This window comes from Capra hircus, chromosome 19 (assembly GCF_001704415.2).
Source record: "Capra hircus breed San Clemente chromosome 19, ASM170441v1, whole genome shotgun sequence".
NCBI classification, from domain to species: domain Eukaryota; kingdom Metazoa; phylum Chordata; class Mammalia; order Artiodactyla; family Bovidae; genus Capra; species Capra hircus.
Window position 1 is genome coordinate 10,263,419 of NC_030826.1, and position 14,274 is coordinate 10,277,692.

A 14,274-nucleotide genomic window follows, 5' to 3' on the forward strand; every position below is an offset into this window, starting at 1 on the left:
ATGATCGGGTATATAATGATCATGTTTATATTGTCTGATTTTTGTAATGGCAAAGGATTCTAGCCGAGAAAATTTTGTGACTTGTCCGTGTAGCAGGTTTTCTCAGTCTCAATGCTATAGACATTTTGGGCTGGATGATTTGTTGAGTTGGAGGGTATGTTGTTGTATGCCTGCAGGATATTTGGCAGCATTGCTGGCTTCAGTTCAGTAAATGCCAGAAGTGTCAGCTCCACCAGTTGTGACTGCTGAAAATGTCTCCTGGGAAGAAAACCATTTCATCCACAGTTGAGAACCACTGTTGTACTGAATGCTAATGTGATCACTGTCAGTGGCTTTTAGGTTCATTAGCTAAACATCTGGTCTCTGCTTAACTTTTCCTCCCTCTTTTTGTTGGGACTACTCTAGACAGAAGGAAAAAGATTTCTACATAATTTTCTTAAATTTTTCAGTTCTTAAGTGAACTATGTACTACATTTATACTGTTCATTCAGTACCTAGCCCCCAGCCGCATGTAGCTGTGTAAATAAAAGTATTAAAATTGAATGCAATTAAAACTTAATTCTTCAGTCACGCTAGCAACGTTTCAGGTGCTTGGAAGCCACATCTGGTTAGTGGCTGCTATATTAGATAGTGCTGATCTTAATAGAGTATTTGCATCACTGCAGAAAATCCTGTTGGACAGCACTGCATCAAATTCTTTTTAAGCTACTTTTGTGTGTTTTCTATTAACTGCATATGTAAAAGCACCTGGTGTAGTGGACTTTAGTCAGAATTTCTCATCTGGAATATGTTGTGATAATTAGTTTTGATATTAAGTAGCTGTCTCCTATTTCTCAACTACCATTAGTAGCAAACATTGAATTTTCTGTTCAGTAGGGATTAAAGTATAAATCCATTTATTGAACTGATTAGTGGATTATTTAATATTGAGTACTTTGACCAACTAGTTTTTATTTGGGAGTGGAATGTGCAGTATAACAGTGTTTTGTTTGCTTGTTTTTTTAGAAGTTTGGTATAATTGACGTAATGTTTTTTAATTGCTTAAGTAGTTTTTCAGGTCAGTTGTTCTCAAAGGTACACCTGTGCTTAATTTCAATTATTTTCTTTCTTTAAGGTCTTTTTTATTTTCTGGGATCCATTGTTAATTTTAGTCAAGACCCAGATGTGCACTTTAAATATATTCAGGCAGCTTGCAAGACTGGGCAGATCAAAGAAGTAGAAAGAATCTGCAGAGAAAGCAACTGCTATGATCCTGAGCGAGTCAAGAATTTTCTCAAGGTAAGTGGTTTTGAGTAGTGCATTTTCTGGTTGGCTTGAAGATCAGCAGGCCTGCAAGGGTTTTCTCATAGTTTAGAATTTCTTTTTCCCTAAAAGTGAAATTCTCAGAATCTCAAAACTGTATACTGAATGATTTCTTCCAAATTTCTTAGTCTGTGGTTTCCTTTGAAATAAGGAAGGAAATTGGTAAGTAATATTTAAGAATGACCATCTGTTTAAGTGAAGAGAAAAAAATCACTATCTTTAAGGAATTTCCTTTCTTGCACTTTAATTTTAGAAGAAAATTTTTGTTAAGTGATTGTAGACACTCAGTGTTATTTTAGAATATCATTTAGGTACTTTTTGAATATTAAGGTCAGCTTGCCCTCAGTATTCTTTTAAGGGGCCTATTTATGCAAAGGATTCCACTGTGTAAAGGAAACAGGTTTTTCTCTGTCATCGATTAGCCCAATTCTAGAAATTAAATATTAATCATGCATAATTTATAAATTGAAGGCACAGTCAAACAGAAAAACTACAGCTTTGTGACACATATTTGGTTATGGAGAAGTAGAACTGCCTGTGTTGGAGTGAAGAATAATAGTTTAAAGATTCTTAGGTCTTTCAGGCACACCTAAGGGCAGTTTATTTTGTTTAATGTTTAGCTTTGTCATTCCTACTAATTACTTTGTGGGGAAAATAAGACTTTAACTTTGGCAGTCATTTATAAAAATTAGGAAATTACAGAACATTCAGATCCCCCCAATATATATTTATATACTTTTAGTTCAGTTCAGTTGCTCAGTCATGTCTGACTCTTTGCGACTCTATGGACTGCAGCACACCAGGCTTCCCTGTGTATTACCAACTCCCGGAGCTTGTTCAAACTCATGTCCATCGAGTTGGTGATGCCATCCAACCATCTCATCCTCTGTTGTTTCCTTCTCCTGCCTTCAATCTTTCCCAGCATCAGGGTCTTTTCCAGTGAGTCACTTCTTCACATCAGGTGGCCAAAGTATTGGAGCTTCAGCTTCAGCATCAGTCCTTCCAATAAATATTCAGGACTGATTTCCTTTAGGATGGACTCGTTTGGCCTCTTTGCAGATAATCTATAGTTGTATTAACTGATTCTCCTTTTGAAGAACTTAATACCTAGATTAAATAGCTAAACCCTTAGGAGTTTTAGTGTAATGATGTAAAATGCTGAAGTTGCCTTATATTTTAGATTACAAGATAAACATTCCCCAAAAAGTATAATGTCTTGGCCATAGTGAATATTCTGAAGATCCTTTCTAGTATGATATATGTGAACCCAAGACTTCCTGGTGTCAGAAAAAACATCCAAATGAGAAAGATTTGATACTCCGTGCTTGACCTAGTGTACTTATAATACCAGTCAGTTCCTCCTTTGAGTATCAATACTGTATCCTTTTTGAAAAAATGCTACCGGATGTTACTGATTTTGTTTTCATTAAGCTCTCAGCTTTTATGCTTCAATTGTAATTTTTTTAGCATAGAGTTATAATATTTGAGTTATCATATATATGTAAAGCAGGACTACGTTAACTATTTTCACCTAATTATGATCTTAACATTGAAAAAAAAACCTCTTGAAACTAGAATGTGGCTGTCTTACCTTGCTTAGCCCACGAGATCTAATTAGATGAGGAATCCCCCCTCCATGCTTGTGAATTGTGTGCAAATCTAATAGAGGAGAGTGGGTGTGAATTATGGACTTTTGAACCAGTCAGACCTGGTTCAAATTCCCTTTTTTTCTATAATGAGCTGTTTATTGTTTCAGTAAATGCCTACCTCTTACCTCAGGCAAATTAGCGAACCTATCGCAGCCTTGGTTTCCCCAGCCATGAGCTATGTTTGTGAGGGACCTGATGCCATAGGTATTCTAGTGATAACCGTGCTTAATAAGCTGTGTGGGTGGCCTTGAAAATAAGCTATTATCAACCTTGCTAGCAGGCAAGTTTTGTTTCTTTTTGGTTTTAAGTTATTCCTGACTCAAAAGAATTTTAATTCCCGCCCAAGTTAGAGGAAAAACCTAATCTCTTTTTGAATAATTGGAGATGGGAGCTCAGTGCTAAGATGCTACTGTTGGATATTCAGCCCAATGAGATTGAACATACTGGACCATTTATTCCCTTTCCTTACTGATCTGCCATTTGTAGCTACATGCTGCATTTTATCATCACTGGTATTCAACTTCATTTTGGAGATACTGGTTGTATTATAATTGGCTGGTGTTATATGTAAACTGTGATAATAAAAATACTTCTCTGAATCTAATCTTGAATATTAGCAAGTGCCACCAGGAGAACAAAGAGTGGTAGAATATGAACTCTCCTTTAGCCTGTAAGCAGGATGAAATTCTGTCGTTAGCGTTATTTGACTCGTGCCCTGAACTTGAAAACATAGAAAACAGAAAACTGTTCTTCAGACCCATGCCTCTTGGCTACTTTTGATCTTATTTTCCATCTTTTTTCTTTTCCTGGTTTTGTTTCAACCTCACTGGCCTGATTGTTTTTCCTGTAACTCCCCAAAACCTCTTCTGTCCCAGAGCCTTTGCTCGCCCTTTCTCATTTTCCTCACAGACCTTCCTGACTTGCTTCTGTACCTTTTTAGAGATTTCTAACCAAATGTCACAAGGAACGATGTCTCAGATTACCCTCTTCCTATCTAAAATAAAACCTATCTGTCCTCACTACCCCCTTATCTTGTTTTCTTTTTCTTTATAACACTTAACATTGTCTCTTCCCACCAGAATGTAAGTCTCTTTGGGGAATGCTTACTTTGTCCCCTGATATATATCCAAACTTTGTATTTAAGAAAACCTGAATGTGTTTATATAGTTGCCATTTTGATCCTAATGTCTCTTAATCATAGCAACCTTTAAGTAAAATTTTAAAATGTTAATAGCATTGTTTTTATATATGAAATCATATGCAAATTTAGGCAGTTGAGAATGTATCCCAATTTTTTTCCTTTTCTCAAATTTTAATTTTCTTTGCCAATACAAATAAGTTATCTTTCACAGTAGAAATCTTAAACACTCATGCATGAGACTAGAATACCTAAGTAATCTTGGATTACTTGCCAAGTATGTTTTATCCCTAACTGGTAAAATACAGTAGGTAATACTTTATATATGTAGTAAACAAGATAATGATTAAGCGTGTTGATGTTCATTTCGTAGGAGAAACCTGCCCTATTAAAAATCTTCTGCATAGGTAGATCGAACACTTTTTAGAAATGATTGTAGCAGCTGTTAGTACAGAGTTTCCATGGTGCTGAAGGACTTTCCTTGATGTAAAAAATCTGCAGCTGGATTTCACTTCAGATTTACAGCCATTTTGATTTTTTAATTACTATTTTACAGGATTTCTTAGAACTCCAAGGTTTAGTGTTCCCTGAACACTTCGTAGACCAATCTTCAAATTATTTATAATTGGGTGGCTTATACATGCTGGACCTAGGACTTTTATTCTTTCCTTGGCTGTCATTGAGGAGAGTCCTGTCCTGCTTAGTTCCGCTTTACTAGACTGTCATAGAGGAATCATTTATTGAGAAATGTTTCACTGTGTGTAAATGAATTCCTGATGGAAACTGTTGTTTTTTGTGCTGTACCTCATGTCTTTGGAATGTAACAGGACATGTATCAGGTAAATGCCCAGTACAGGTGTTACTTACCTGTCTGTAACATCTGTGTCAGTCTGTAAGTAGGATTATAGCTTGATATTTGTAATGGTAAAAGCAGTTCGCAATTTAAAAATGATTTAAATGCTTTCTATTTTGTAAACCTTTTTTTTTTTTTAATAGCAGCATGTGGTGTATTTAAATTTATGGCTGTCACCATCATTCTGCTCCTTGTAGGATTTATTGTAACAGTATTAGAAGCTGGCCATGTAGATTTGAATGGGGAGGGGTGTTCTAGAAAGTCATCATTTTGAAACAAATGTGAGCCATATATGCCTAATTTTGAGAATGTGAGTCTAGCTCTTAAAGCAACACCAGATTCAGCTGATGGTATTAATGAAAGTCCCGGTGTGATGATTTTATATCCTGAGTGCTGCTGGAGACTTATAAATCATGTTACTCTTTTGTTGTAAAGGGTATATGTGGGAAGGACCTGGTATTTTGCTATGACTCTGGATATTACTTCATAAAAATTCATGGAAACTGAGTTGGACGCTCTCCAACTATTGGGACATTTCTTTCTTTAAAAGAAAAACCAAGTTTATGTGACCCTTTCCCACAAGTGTGGAACCGATTCTCATTTTACACTGATAACCTCACAGAAGAAGAAAATTAAGGTTTCTTTTTTTTTTCCCTCCAGGAAGCAAAGCTAACAGATCAGTTACCACTTATCATTGTGTGCGATCGATTTGACTTTGTCCACGATTTGGTGCTCTATTTATATAGAAATAATCTTCAAAAGTATATAGAAATATATGTACAGAAGGTAAGTAATACTTAGATAACTTGAAAATATAATCTTACAGATTTTGCTTCTTACACTGGACATCTTCATCCTTTTGAAACCCTGTGCTCAGTAAGAGTGGTGTGCTACAGTGGCTTTCCATTTTTTTTTCCCAGTAGAATCCTTTCTTGGATTAAAATTTTACATGCATTCCAAGTATGTAAAACAGAACAGAACTGCAGTAGTTGAAAAGTTGAGTGGCCTACGCCTTACTTATCTCATAGTCCCTGAGGTATCCATGTAGAGGCCATAGCCTCCAAAGCACAGTATGAAAATCATCTTAAATAAAGGTATTAGAAACTTTGCATTCTAACTCCAGAAATAGAGGGCAGTTTTGCTACGATGGAGGCCTTTTTACCAGATAATATTTTCAGTCATTCTGTTCCTTTCGCTTCTTTGGGCTTATTTCTCCTTAGGAGTAATAAGGCAGACTTCCTACTAAATTCCTTTGTCTAGTGTCAAATTTAGAATCCGTTTATTACTGACTTTTAAAACAGGTTGAAGAGGAAAATGCGTTTTTCTTGCTTTTTGCTTTTTTTTTTAAAGAACTCTTTTCAGTTTTGTTTCTTGGTAACATAATGACATTCTTTTTTTTTTTTTTTTTTTTAAACCATAGGTGAATCCAAGTCGACTGCCTGTGGTTATTGGGGGATTACTTGATGTTGATTGCTCTGAAGATGTCATTAAAAATTTGATTCTTGTTGTAAGAGGTCAATTCTCTACTGATGAGCTTGTTGCTGAGGTTGAAAAAAGAAACAGGTGTAGTACTATTTTAATATTCACAAGTAGGATAAATTATTAGTCTCTCCTAGCATGGTATTAAATAGAAGTATAACCTGTCCGTTGCCTAAAACTACTCAGTACTCGTGGATCTTAATTCCCTAGAGATACCTAATTTAGAAGTGATAAGCTAGCTGTAACTTGCTGTATATGGCTGTCATATAGAATATCTGTTTATCTAGTCATTCACCTTTTTTTGATTAATTTTAATTGGAGGATAATTTCTTTACAATATTGTGGTTTTTGCCATACATCGACATGAATCACCCATGGGTGCACATGTGAGTCCCCTTCCTGAACCCCCCTCCGACTCCCTCCCCACCTTATCCCTCTGGGTTGTCCCAGAGCATCAGCTTTGAGTGCCCTGCTTCACGCATTGAACTTGCACTGGTCATCTATTTTACATACAGTAATACACATGCTTCAGTGCTTTTCTCTCAAATCTTCCCACCCTTGCATTTTCCCACAGAGTCCAAAAGCCTGTTCTTTACATCTTGTGTCTCTTTTGCCGCCTTGCATATAGCATCTTTACCGTCTTTACTGTATTGGTATTTCTCTTTCTGACTTACTTCACTCTGTGTGATAGGCTCCAGTTTCATCTACTTCCTTAGAACTGACTCAAATGAATTCTTTTTTAGAGCTGAGTAGTATTCCATTGTGCATATGTACCACAGCTTCCTTATCCATTCATCTGCGCATGGACATCTAGGTTGCTTCCATGTCCTAGCTGTGGTAAACAGTGCTGCAATGAACATTGGGGTACACGTGTCTCTTTCAATTCTGGTTTCCTTGATGTGTATGCCCACCAGTGGGATGGCTGGGTCATACGGCAGTTCTGTTTCCACTTTTTTAATAAATCTCCACACTGTTCTCTGTAGTGGCTGTACCACTTGGCATTCCAATGTAAGAGGGTTCCCTTTTCTCCACACCCTCTCCAGCATTCGTTGTGTGTAGACTTTTTGATGGTGGCCATTCTGATAAATGTGAGATAATGTCTTGCTATGGTTTTGATTTGCATTTCTCTAGTAATGAGTGTTCACCTTCTTTTTGCATGTTTATAATTACATTAAGTCAAACCACACAGCTATGTGTTTTTAATGTAAACTATGTAAAAAGCCTCCTTTTAGGTATGATACTTAGTAACTAATTACTCTCTGGTAAATAATCAAGTATGACAAGAGAAAAACATTCCCTGTATAACTGTGAGTTAAACTTGTTTTTAAGTTGAACCTTGATATAATATGAGTTAGGAATTTCCAATAGAAGAGAACATAATATGAGTGCTTCTGATAGTTAGATTATGAAGTCTTTTTTTAGCCAGGACATTGTGTGTTCACAAAGTGCTGACATAGTAAATGAGGTTGGTGAGAAGTAATGAGGTTAAGTAGGAAGTTCCTCTAGCAATGAAACCATCTCAAGAATAGGGTTTAATTTTAACCTGAGTTGGTACAAGTGTTCTACTAATGGAAATTTATAACAGAATTTATATCTAAATGTTTCAAGCTAAATGTTTCAGAAAATGTTTGAAAAATTCTGCACTTAAGGACAATGGAGATGTAGAATATAATACTGAGTTTTATTTTTTTTAAAGCTTGAGACTGATTTAAAGTGATTATTGTATAGTTGCTAAGTCGTATCCAACTCTTCTGTGGACTATAGCCTACCAGGCGCCTCTTTCCGTGGATTTCTTGTAACTATTTAACATGTTATTTAAACCATGGTAAGAGTGTTGGTCATCTGAACCACTGGAAAATAAGCTATAACTTAGCAAAACCATGGCCCTCGGTGGAGTGATTGATTTTATGACTGCTAGAATTTTACCAGATTTTGTTCCCAGTATGTGTTTATGGTACTGCTTCTTTTTGCTGTATGTAATGTCGCATGGTAATTGTGGTAAAATTAAAAGGAACCTCAGATAATGTGGCTTGTTTTCTCATACCACATCTCTGTCCTACTCCTAAGCAATATTACTCAGAGGTCCAGCCATTTGCCCCATATAAAAAAGAATAATCTGTGAATCTGTAGTCTCTTCTCTCCATATCCTGTCTAGATAATGTAGCAGATAGGTCTGGGAGAGTATGAAGGACAGTCTTATATACCTTCTGTGTAACATTGGACAAATCCTTTAACCATCTCTGAGTCCTAATTTCTCAGTTTCTGATAGAAATGTTGAGAATTCAAAATAGGGTATGGGAAAGCACTTTATAGACCATAAGGTACATAGCATGTCAAGAGTGTGTTATTTATAATATAGTATATGTATATGTGGGTTTTTTTGTGTGTTTCTTTTCTTGTTTTATTTTTTTACTAGATTGAAACTGCTTCTGCCTTGGCTGGAGGCCAGAATTCATGAGGGCTGTGAAGAGCCTGCTACTCATAATGCATTAGCCAAAATCTACATAGACAGTAATAACAATCCAGAGCGGTTTCTTCGGGAAAATCCTTACTATGACAGTCGTGTTGTTGGAAAGTATTGTGAGAAGAGAGATCCGCATCTGGCCTGTGTTGCTTATGAGCGTGGCCAGTGTGATCTGGAGCTTATCAATGTGAGTACTGCCGGCTGACATATAGAGAAGACAGCATTTTTAAAACCTGTTACATAATGTTAGACTAGTGAATTTTGAGAGTTTCAGAGTGGTTTTAGGTAATATGGAGCATTTTTAGAAGGTGCATGCTTTTTAAAAAAAAAAACTGCTGATAATTATGAACTTAAACTGGCCAAAGTAGTTGATTACATTTATATTCACCCATTGACATTTACGCCCCGGTTTTATCACGTATGTTCTCATACATTCATATGTACACATACATGTATATATTTTTAACATATACGTGTATATGTGTAGGTACATCTAACCTTTTAACCTTATGAGAATAATTTGCATACCTCATGGCTTTATAACCCTTCAGTGTGTATTTCCTAGGAATAAGGGTATTCTCTTTCATGACCACATTATGGATAGCAACCTCAGTCAGTCTGACACTGGTAGAATACTGTTAAAAATCTGTTTCGTTCTGATTTTGTCAATTGACCTGAGAATGTTTTTTAAAAGAAAATTTTCCCTTTAGTCTAGGATTACATACTGCTTGTATGTGTCATATCTTTCATGTCTCTTTTAACCTGAAACACTTGTTCAGCCTTTGTCTTTTAGTGACAGACATAATTGGAAAAATAGTCTTTTTCTCTTTTTTTATTGAAGGTAACATAACAGCCATTTGAAAGTGAGTAATTCAGTGGCAGTTAGTACATATACAGTGTTGTGTAACCATTATATCTCTCTTGTTCGGAGTTCTTATTCCAAGTGTTCATCACCACACGAGGAAATCCAGTACTCACTAAGCAGCTGTCCCACATTCCCTACCTCCTTCCAGCCCCTGACAGCCTCCAAACTGCCTTCTGTCTCTGGATTCACCTATTCTGGATATTTATTAGTGAAAAATCTCTTTAAAAAATAGAATGTTCTTCGCTTTGAATTTCTCTTATTGTTCCTCCTGATTAGATTTATGTATGTTTCCATCCAAAGTGCATTACTTAAGTGATGTTTTTCTTATGCTGTAACATGCAAAAGCACCTTATGTCTTTAGTCCTTCATTTTGCGGGTCACTTTTCATCAACTTGTCAGCTTCTCCATTATAGAAATAAATTTCCCCTTATAGATGTGTTTCCCCTTGGAGGTATTAAGTAGTCTGTGAGGAGACAGTTAAGACCATGTGAGTATCCTATTTGTGTGTGTCCCCGCCCCCAATTTTGAATCTATTAATTCTTACTAAGCTATTCTTTATGTGTTGGTTGCAAAATGACAATTTTCCAACTTCATCATTTTCTCCATATTTATCAGTCAACGTGCATATTTTCACGGACTTACGAGTTCTATGGGTTAATGATGCATGTTTTTGATTTTCAAATTATCTCCCTTTTGGCTGATAGAAATCCCATCGGCCTGCCTCTCATGGCTTTGTGTCATGATCTCATTGCTCTTGAGCACATCTTGTTTCCTCGCCCAGCAAGTTACACCATGCTCATTTTATACCCTCCCCTGCCGTGGATCATTCATTTTTTTGAAGAACTTTGATTTTGTTCAGTGGGGAGTGCTATTAGAAACCCAGATCTAGACTCTGTGGTGTATTTCCTTCTAGGGTCTTTGAGTGATCAGAGCTGTATGCATCTGTGAACATACAAATTCATATACGTATGAACATATGTATGCATATACACATGGGAAAATGAACACTGAAAGAAAGCTCTGAAGGTGGACTAGCCTTACCAAATGTTAAAGCACATTACAAAACCTCTGTAATTAAAAATTGCATCCTGGTGCATGAATACACAGGCCAGTAGAGTAAAATACAAAGTCCAAATATAGATTCACCATCAGGGTGCTTTTTAAAAGCCTTCAAAAATATAACAACTTTTTTCTGTTATTTGAATTTTAATAAGAAAAATATGGTTGTGACTTTAAAGATTACATGTAGAAGTAATGGATTTTTATTTTTTTGGTATAAAACACTAAATAGGGTATAATGATAGGATATAACCTTTTAAAATTACAGTCAGTCTGTGGAAAGGTTTTATTGTTTACCTTGAAATTAATCTTTAATTTCTCATTTAGGTCTGCAATGAGAATTCCCTCTTCAAAAGTCTTTCTCGCTATCTGGTACGGCGGAAGGACCCAGAATTGTGGGGTAGTGTGCTGCTGGAAAGCAATCCTTACAGGAGACCCCTCATTGATCAGGTAAAATTTGCAAATGCATTCAAGGCTCATCTTTTTAACTATAAATAAAACCTTTTTCCTCATCATATACCAAATATACTCAAATGGATCATATTTAACTGTGAGAGATGGCAGTAAAAAATAGAAGAAAATAAAGATGGTACTAATATATATATATATATATAAATGTTAACGAAAATGAAGTATATCTTCTCCAAGAAAATACGTTCCCAAGGAGAGAATTTAATTACATAAGACTCCCTCAACTCATCATAGCTAAAAGGATACCAGTAAATCAGACATTTAATAAAATTAGTAAGAATTACTGTTAAAAATACCTGAGAAGTAATTAAATTGATTGGAAACATTCAAGACAAGGGTAAATCAGCAAAGAATAAAGACTGGTGAATGATCTAGTAGATAAATGTTAAGTAAGTCTCAATAGTAAGCAAAGAAGATGCGAGTTTATAGCTATATAAATAATTGAAAACATTTTTTAAAACCTTAAAAATTGAAGGTGGTTAATAATGGTTCTTAAATTATAAATAGAAGTATGAATATGGAAGAGAGTAAATTGAAGAATATCAGTTTTTCATTCCTCTCCTTGGAAGCATGTCTAAGGAAAATTCCCAAGTTGATACAAAGCTTCCTAGAGCAAATACTCATTGCTGCATCTGGGAGCCATGCAAATAGCCATAAACAGAAGCATTACTGAGTGTATAATGCCACATGCATATGGACTTTATGTGACCATTAAAGTGATAATGAGGAGTGGTTATTAGGAATAATTTTTAATCAGGGAAAAGATAGAAATTATACGAGTAGGCACCCCTACCCCCCACAACAAAAAAATTGGAAGTACATGTTACAGATATATGTGGATTTACGTAGAAAGATCTTTGGGTGGTAAATTAAAGGTATTTTGTCTCATTCCTTCTTCTCGACCTGTTTCATTTTCTACTGAGAGGCCAGCTTATTCTTAGTAGATAATATCATCAAAACCACCTGGACTCTCAGTACTTATTCTTTGTATATCCTCTGCAGGTTGTACAGACAGCCTTGTCTGAAACTCAGGACCCTGAGGAAGTGTCAGTAACTGTCAAGGCCTTTATGACTGCAGACCTTCCTAATGAACTCATTGAACTGCTGGAGAAAATTGTCCTTGATAACTCTGTATTCAGTGAACACAGGTATGCTATGAGAGGGTTTCCTGGCTCTTTATAGTCAGTCTTTAATTATGGCCTGTCAGTTTGGGAAAGGAACAAAGAGACAGATATTAGAGAATGTTGTCTTAATTTTCACTCTTCTAATATCCTCTTGTGACCCTCTCTCCTGAGACGGAATACTTAATAGCTACAGTGTTTGTTATGACTAATGAGCTTTTCAAATATTACATTCACATCTTTCTGTCTTAAAGGAACCTGCAAAACCTCCTCATCCTCACTGCAATCAAGGCTGACCGTACCCGTGTTATGGAGTACATTAACCGCCTGGATAATTATGATGCCCCAGATATTGCCAACATCGCCATCAGCAATGAGCTCTTTGAAGAAGCATTTGCCATTTTCCGGAAATTTGATGTCAATACCTCAGCAGTGCAGGTAGACCTTCACATTACCCGAGCTGATTTCCTGTGTAACGCCTTCTCTTGGTTCAGTGTATGCATTGTCCTCTGAGAAAGGGCATAATTTATTGCTGTGGTAATAGAAGAGCAATAAAATCCTAACCATTTAAATGTAATTGCTACATGGTAAGATTCATTGTTCTATAACTGATGAAGAATTGGTTGCCTAGGTCTTGATAGAACATATTGGAAACTTGGATCGGGCATATGAGTTTGCTGAACGCTGCAATGAACCGGCAGTCTGGAGTCAGCTCGCAAAAGCCCAGTTGCAGAAAGGAATGGTGAAAGAAGCCATTGATTCTTATATCAAAGCAGATGATCCTTCATCCTACATGGAAGTTGTTCAGGCCGCCAATACTAGTGGTATGACTTCTCACCTCTATGTGTTTGCCAGAAAATGTGCCTAAGCTAAGCATTAAGTTTTATGTCCGTTCTGCATTGTGTTGGAGCTAGAGACTGTCTGGTGGTTTGCCCTCTTCCTTAGTGCAGATAAAGAGAGGCTGTGTTTTATGAACATAAAAGCTCTATGGGGAAGTTTAATTTTCTGTTTTGAAGTCTCATTAGATTCTGATCTAGTTCTAATCTGATAACTTTAAGGAGAAGAGGGATTCAGCTCTTCATTTGGTCAGTAATAATACAGAAGCATTAATAGGAGTTTCACTATTTTGATACCTTTCACAGTTTCCATTTGTTATTCTCTGTACTGTTTCTTTGAAAAGGAAATTAATAGCAGTTCTCATTTACTTCAACGAGAAGATAGATGTTGATATGTTAGTGTTTGGATTTATTCATTTGTTTTTCTGTACCTAGGAAACTGGGAAGAGCTGGTGAAGTACTTGCAGATGGCCCGCAAGAAGGCTCGTGAGTCCTATGTGGAGACAGAATTGATTTTTGCACTGGCTAAAACAAACCGCCTAGCAGAGTTGGAAGAGTTCATCAATGGGCCAAATAATGCTCATATCCAGCAAGTGAGTTTCTCATTCAGATTTTTTTTTTAAGGTGTGTAAAAATAGTTGGGTAACTTTACTAGCTTATTAGGATCAACACATGACAACTGAAAGTTTCTAAGGAAATATCTTACTGAGAAAATGTTGTTTCTTCATATTAAATTGAGTCCTAACTTTGGAAAGACTGAGTTTCGGCTTACTGAAAATGGTTTGTGTTTTTTTCAGGTTGGGGACCGTTGTTATGATGAAAAAATGTATGATGCTGCTAAGTTGTTGTACAATAATGTTTCCAATTTTGGACGCTTGGCATCCACTCTGGTTCACCTGGGTGAATATCAGGCAGCTGTTGATGGAGCTAGGAAAGCCAACAGTACTCGAACATGGAAAGAGGTAATCTAAATGACAGTTTGATTGATGAATTAAGATGCTATTTAGGAATATTCTTTAAACTGATTAATTGAATTA

General features: G+C 36.1%; 1 protein-coding gene across 4 annotated transcripts in view; it reads left to right on the forward strand.

Annotated features, from left to right (window-relative positions):
* The window catches only part of CLTC (clathrin heavy chain), a 68,634-nt gene that overhangs the window by 38,970 nt on the left and 15,390 nt on the right, over positions 1–14,274 (forward strand). For all 4 annotated transcript variants that reach the window (XM_005693123.3, XM_018064141.1, XM_018064142.1 and 1 more), the window contains exons 14-23: positions 1,115–1,278; positions 5,603–5,728; positions 6,363–6,505; positions 8,838–9,072; positions 11,137–11,259; positions 12,283–12,428; positions 12,656–12,839; positions 13,033–13,225; positions 13,673–13,830; positions 14,035–14,199. In XM_005693123.3, coding sequence (XP_005693180.1) covers positions 1,115–1,278; positions 5,603–5,728; positions 6,363–6,505; positions 8,838–9,072; positions 11,137–11,259; positions 12,283–12,428; positions 12,656–12,839; positions 13,033–13,225; positions 13,673–13,830; positions 14,035–14,199 — 1,637 coding nt within the window. The remainder of the gene's footprint in view (positions 1–1,114; positions 1,279–5,602; positions 5,729–6,362; positions 6,506–8,837; positions 9,073–11,136; positions 11,260–12,282; positions 12,429–12,655; positions 12,840–13,032; positions 13,226–13,672; positions 13,831–14,034; positions 14,200–14,274) is intronic.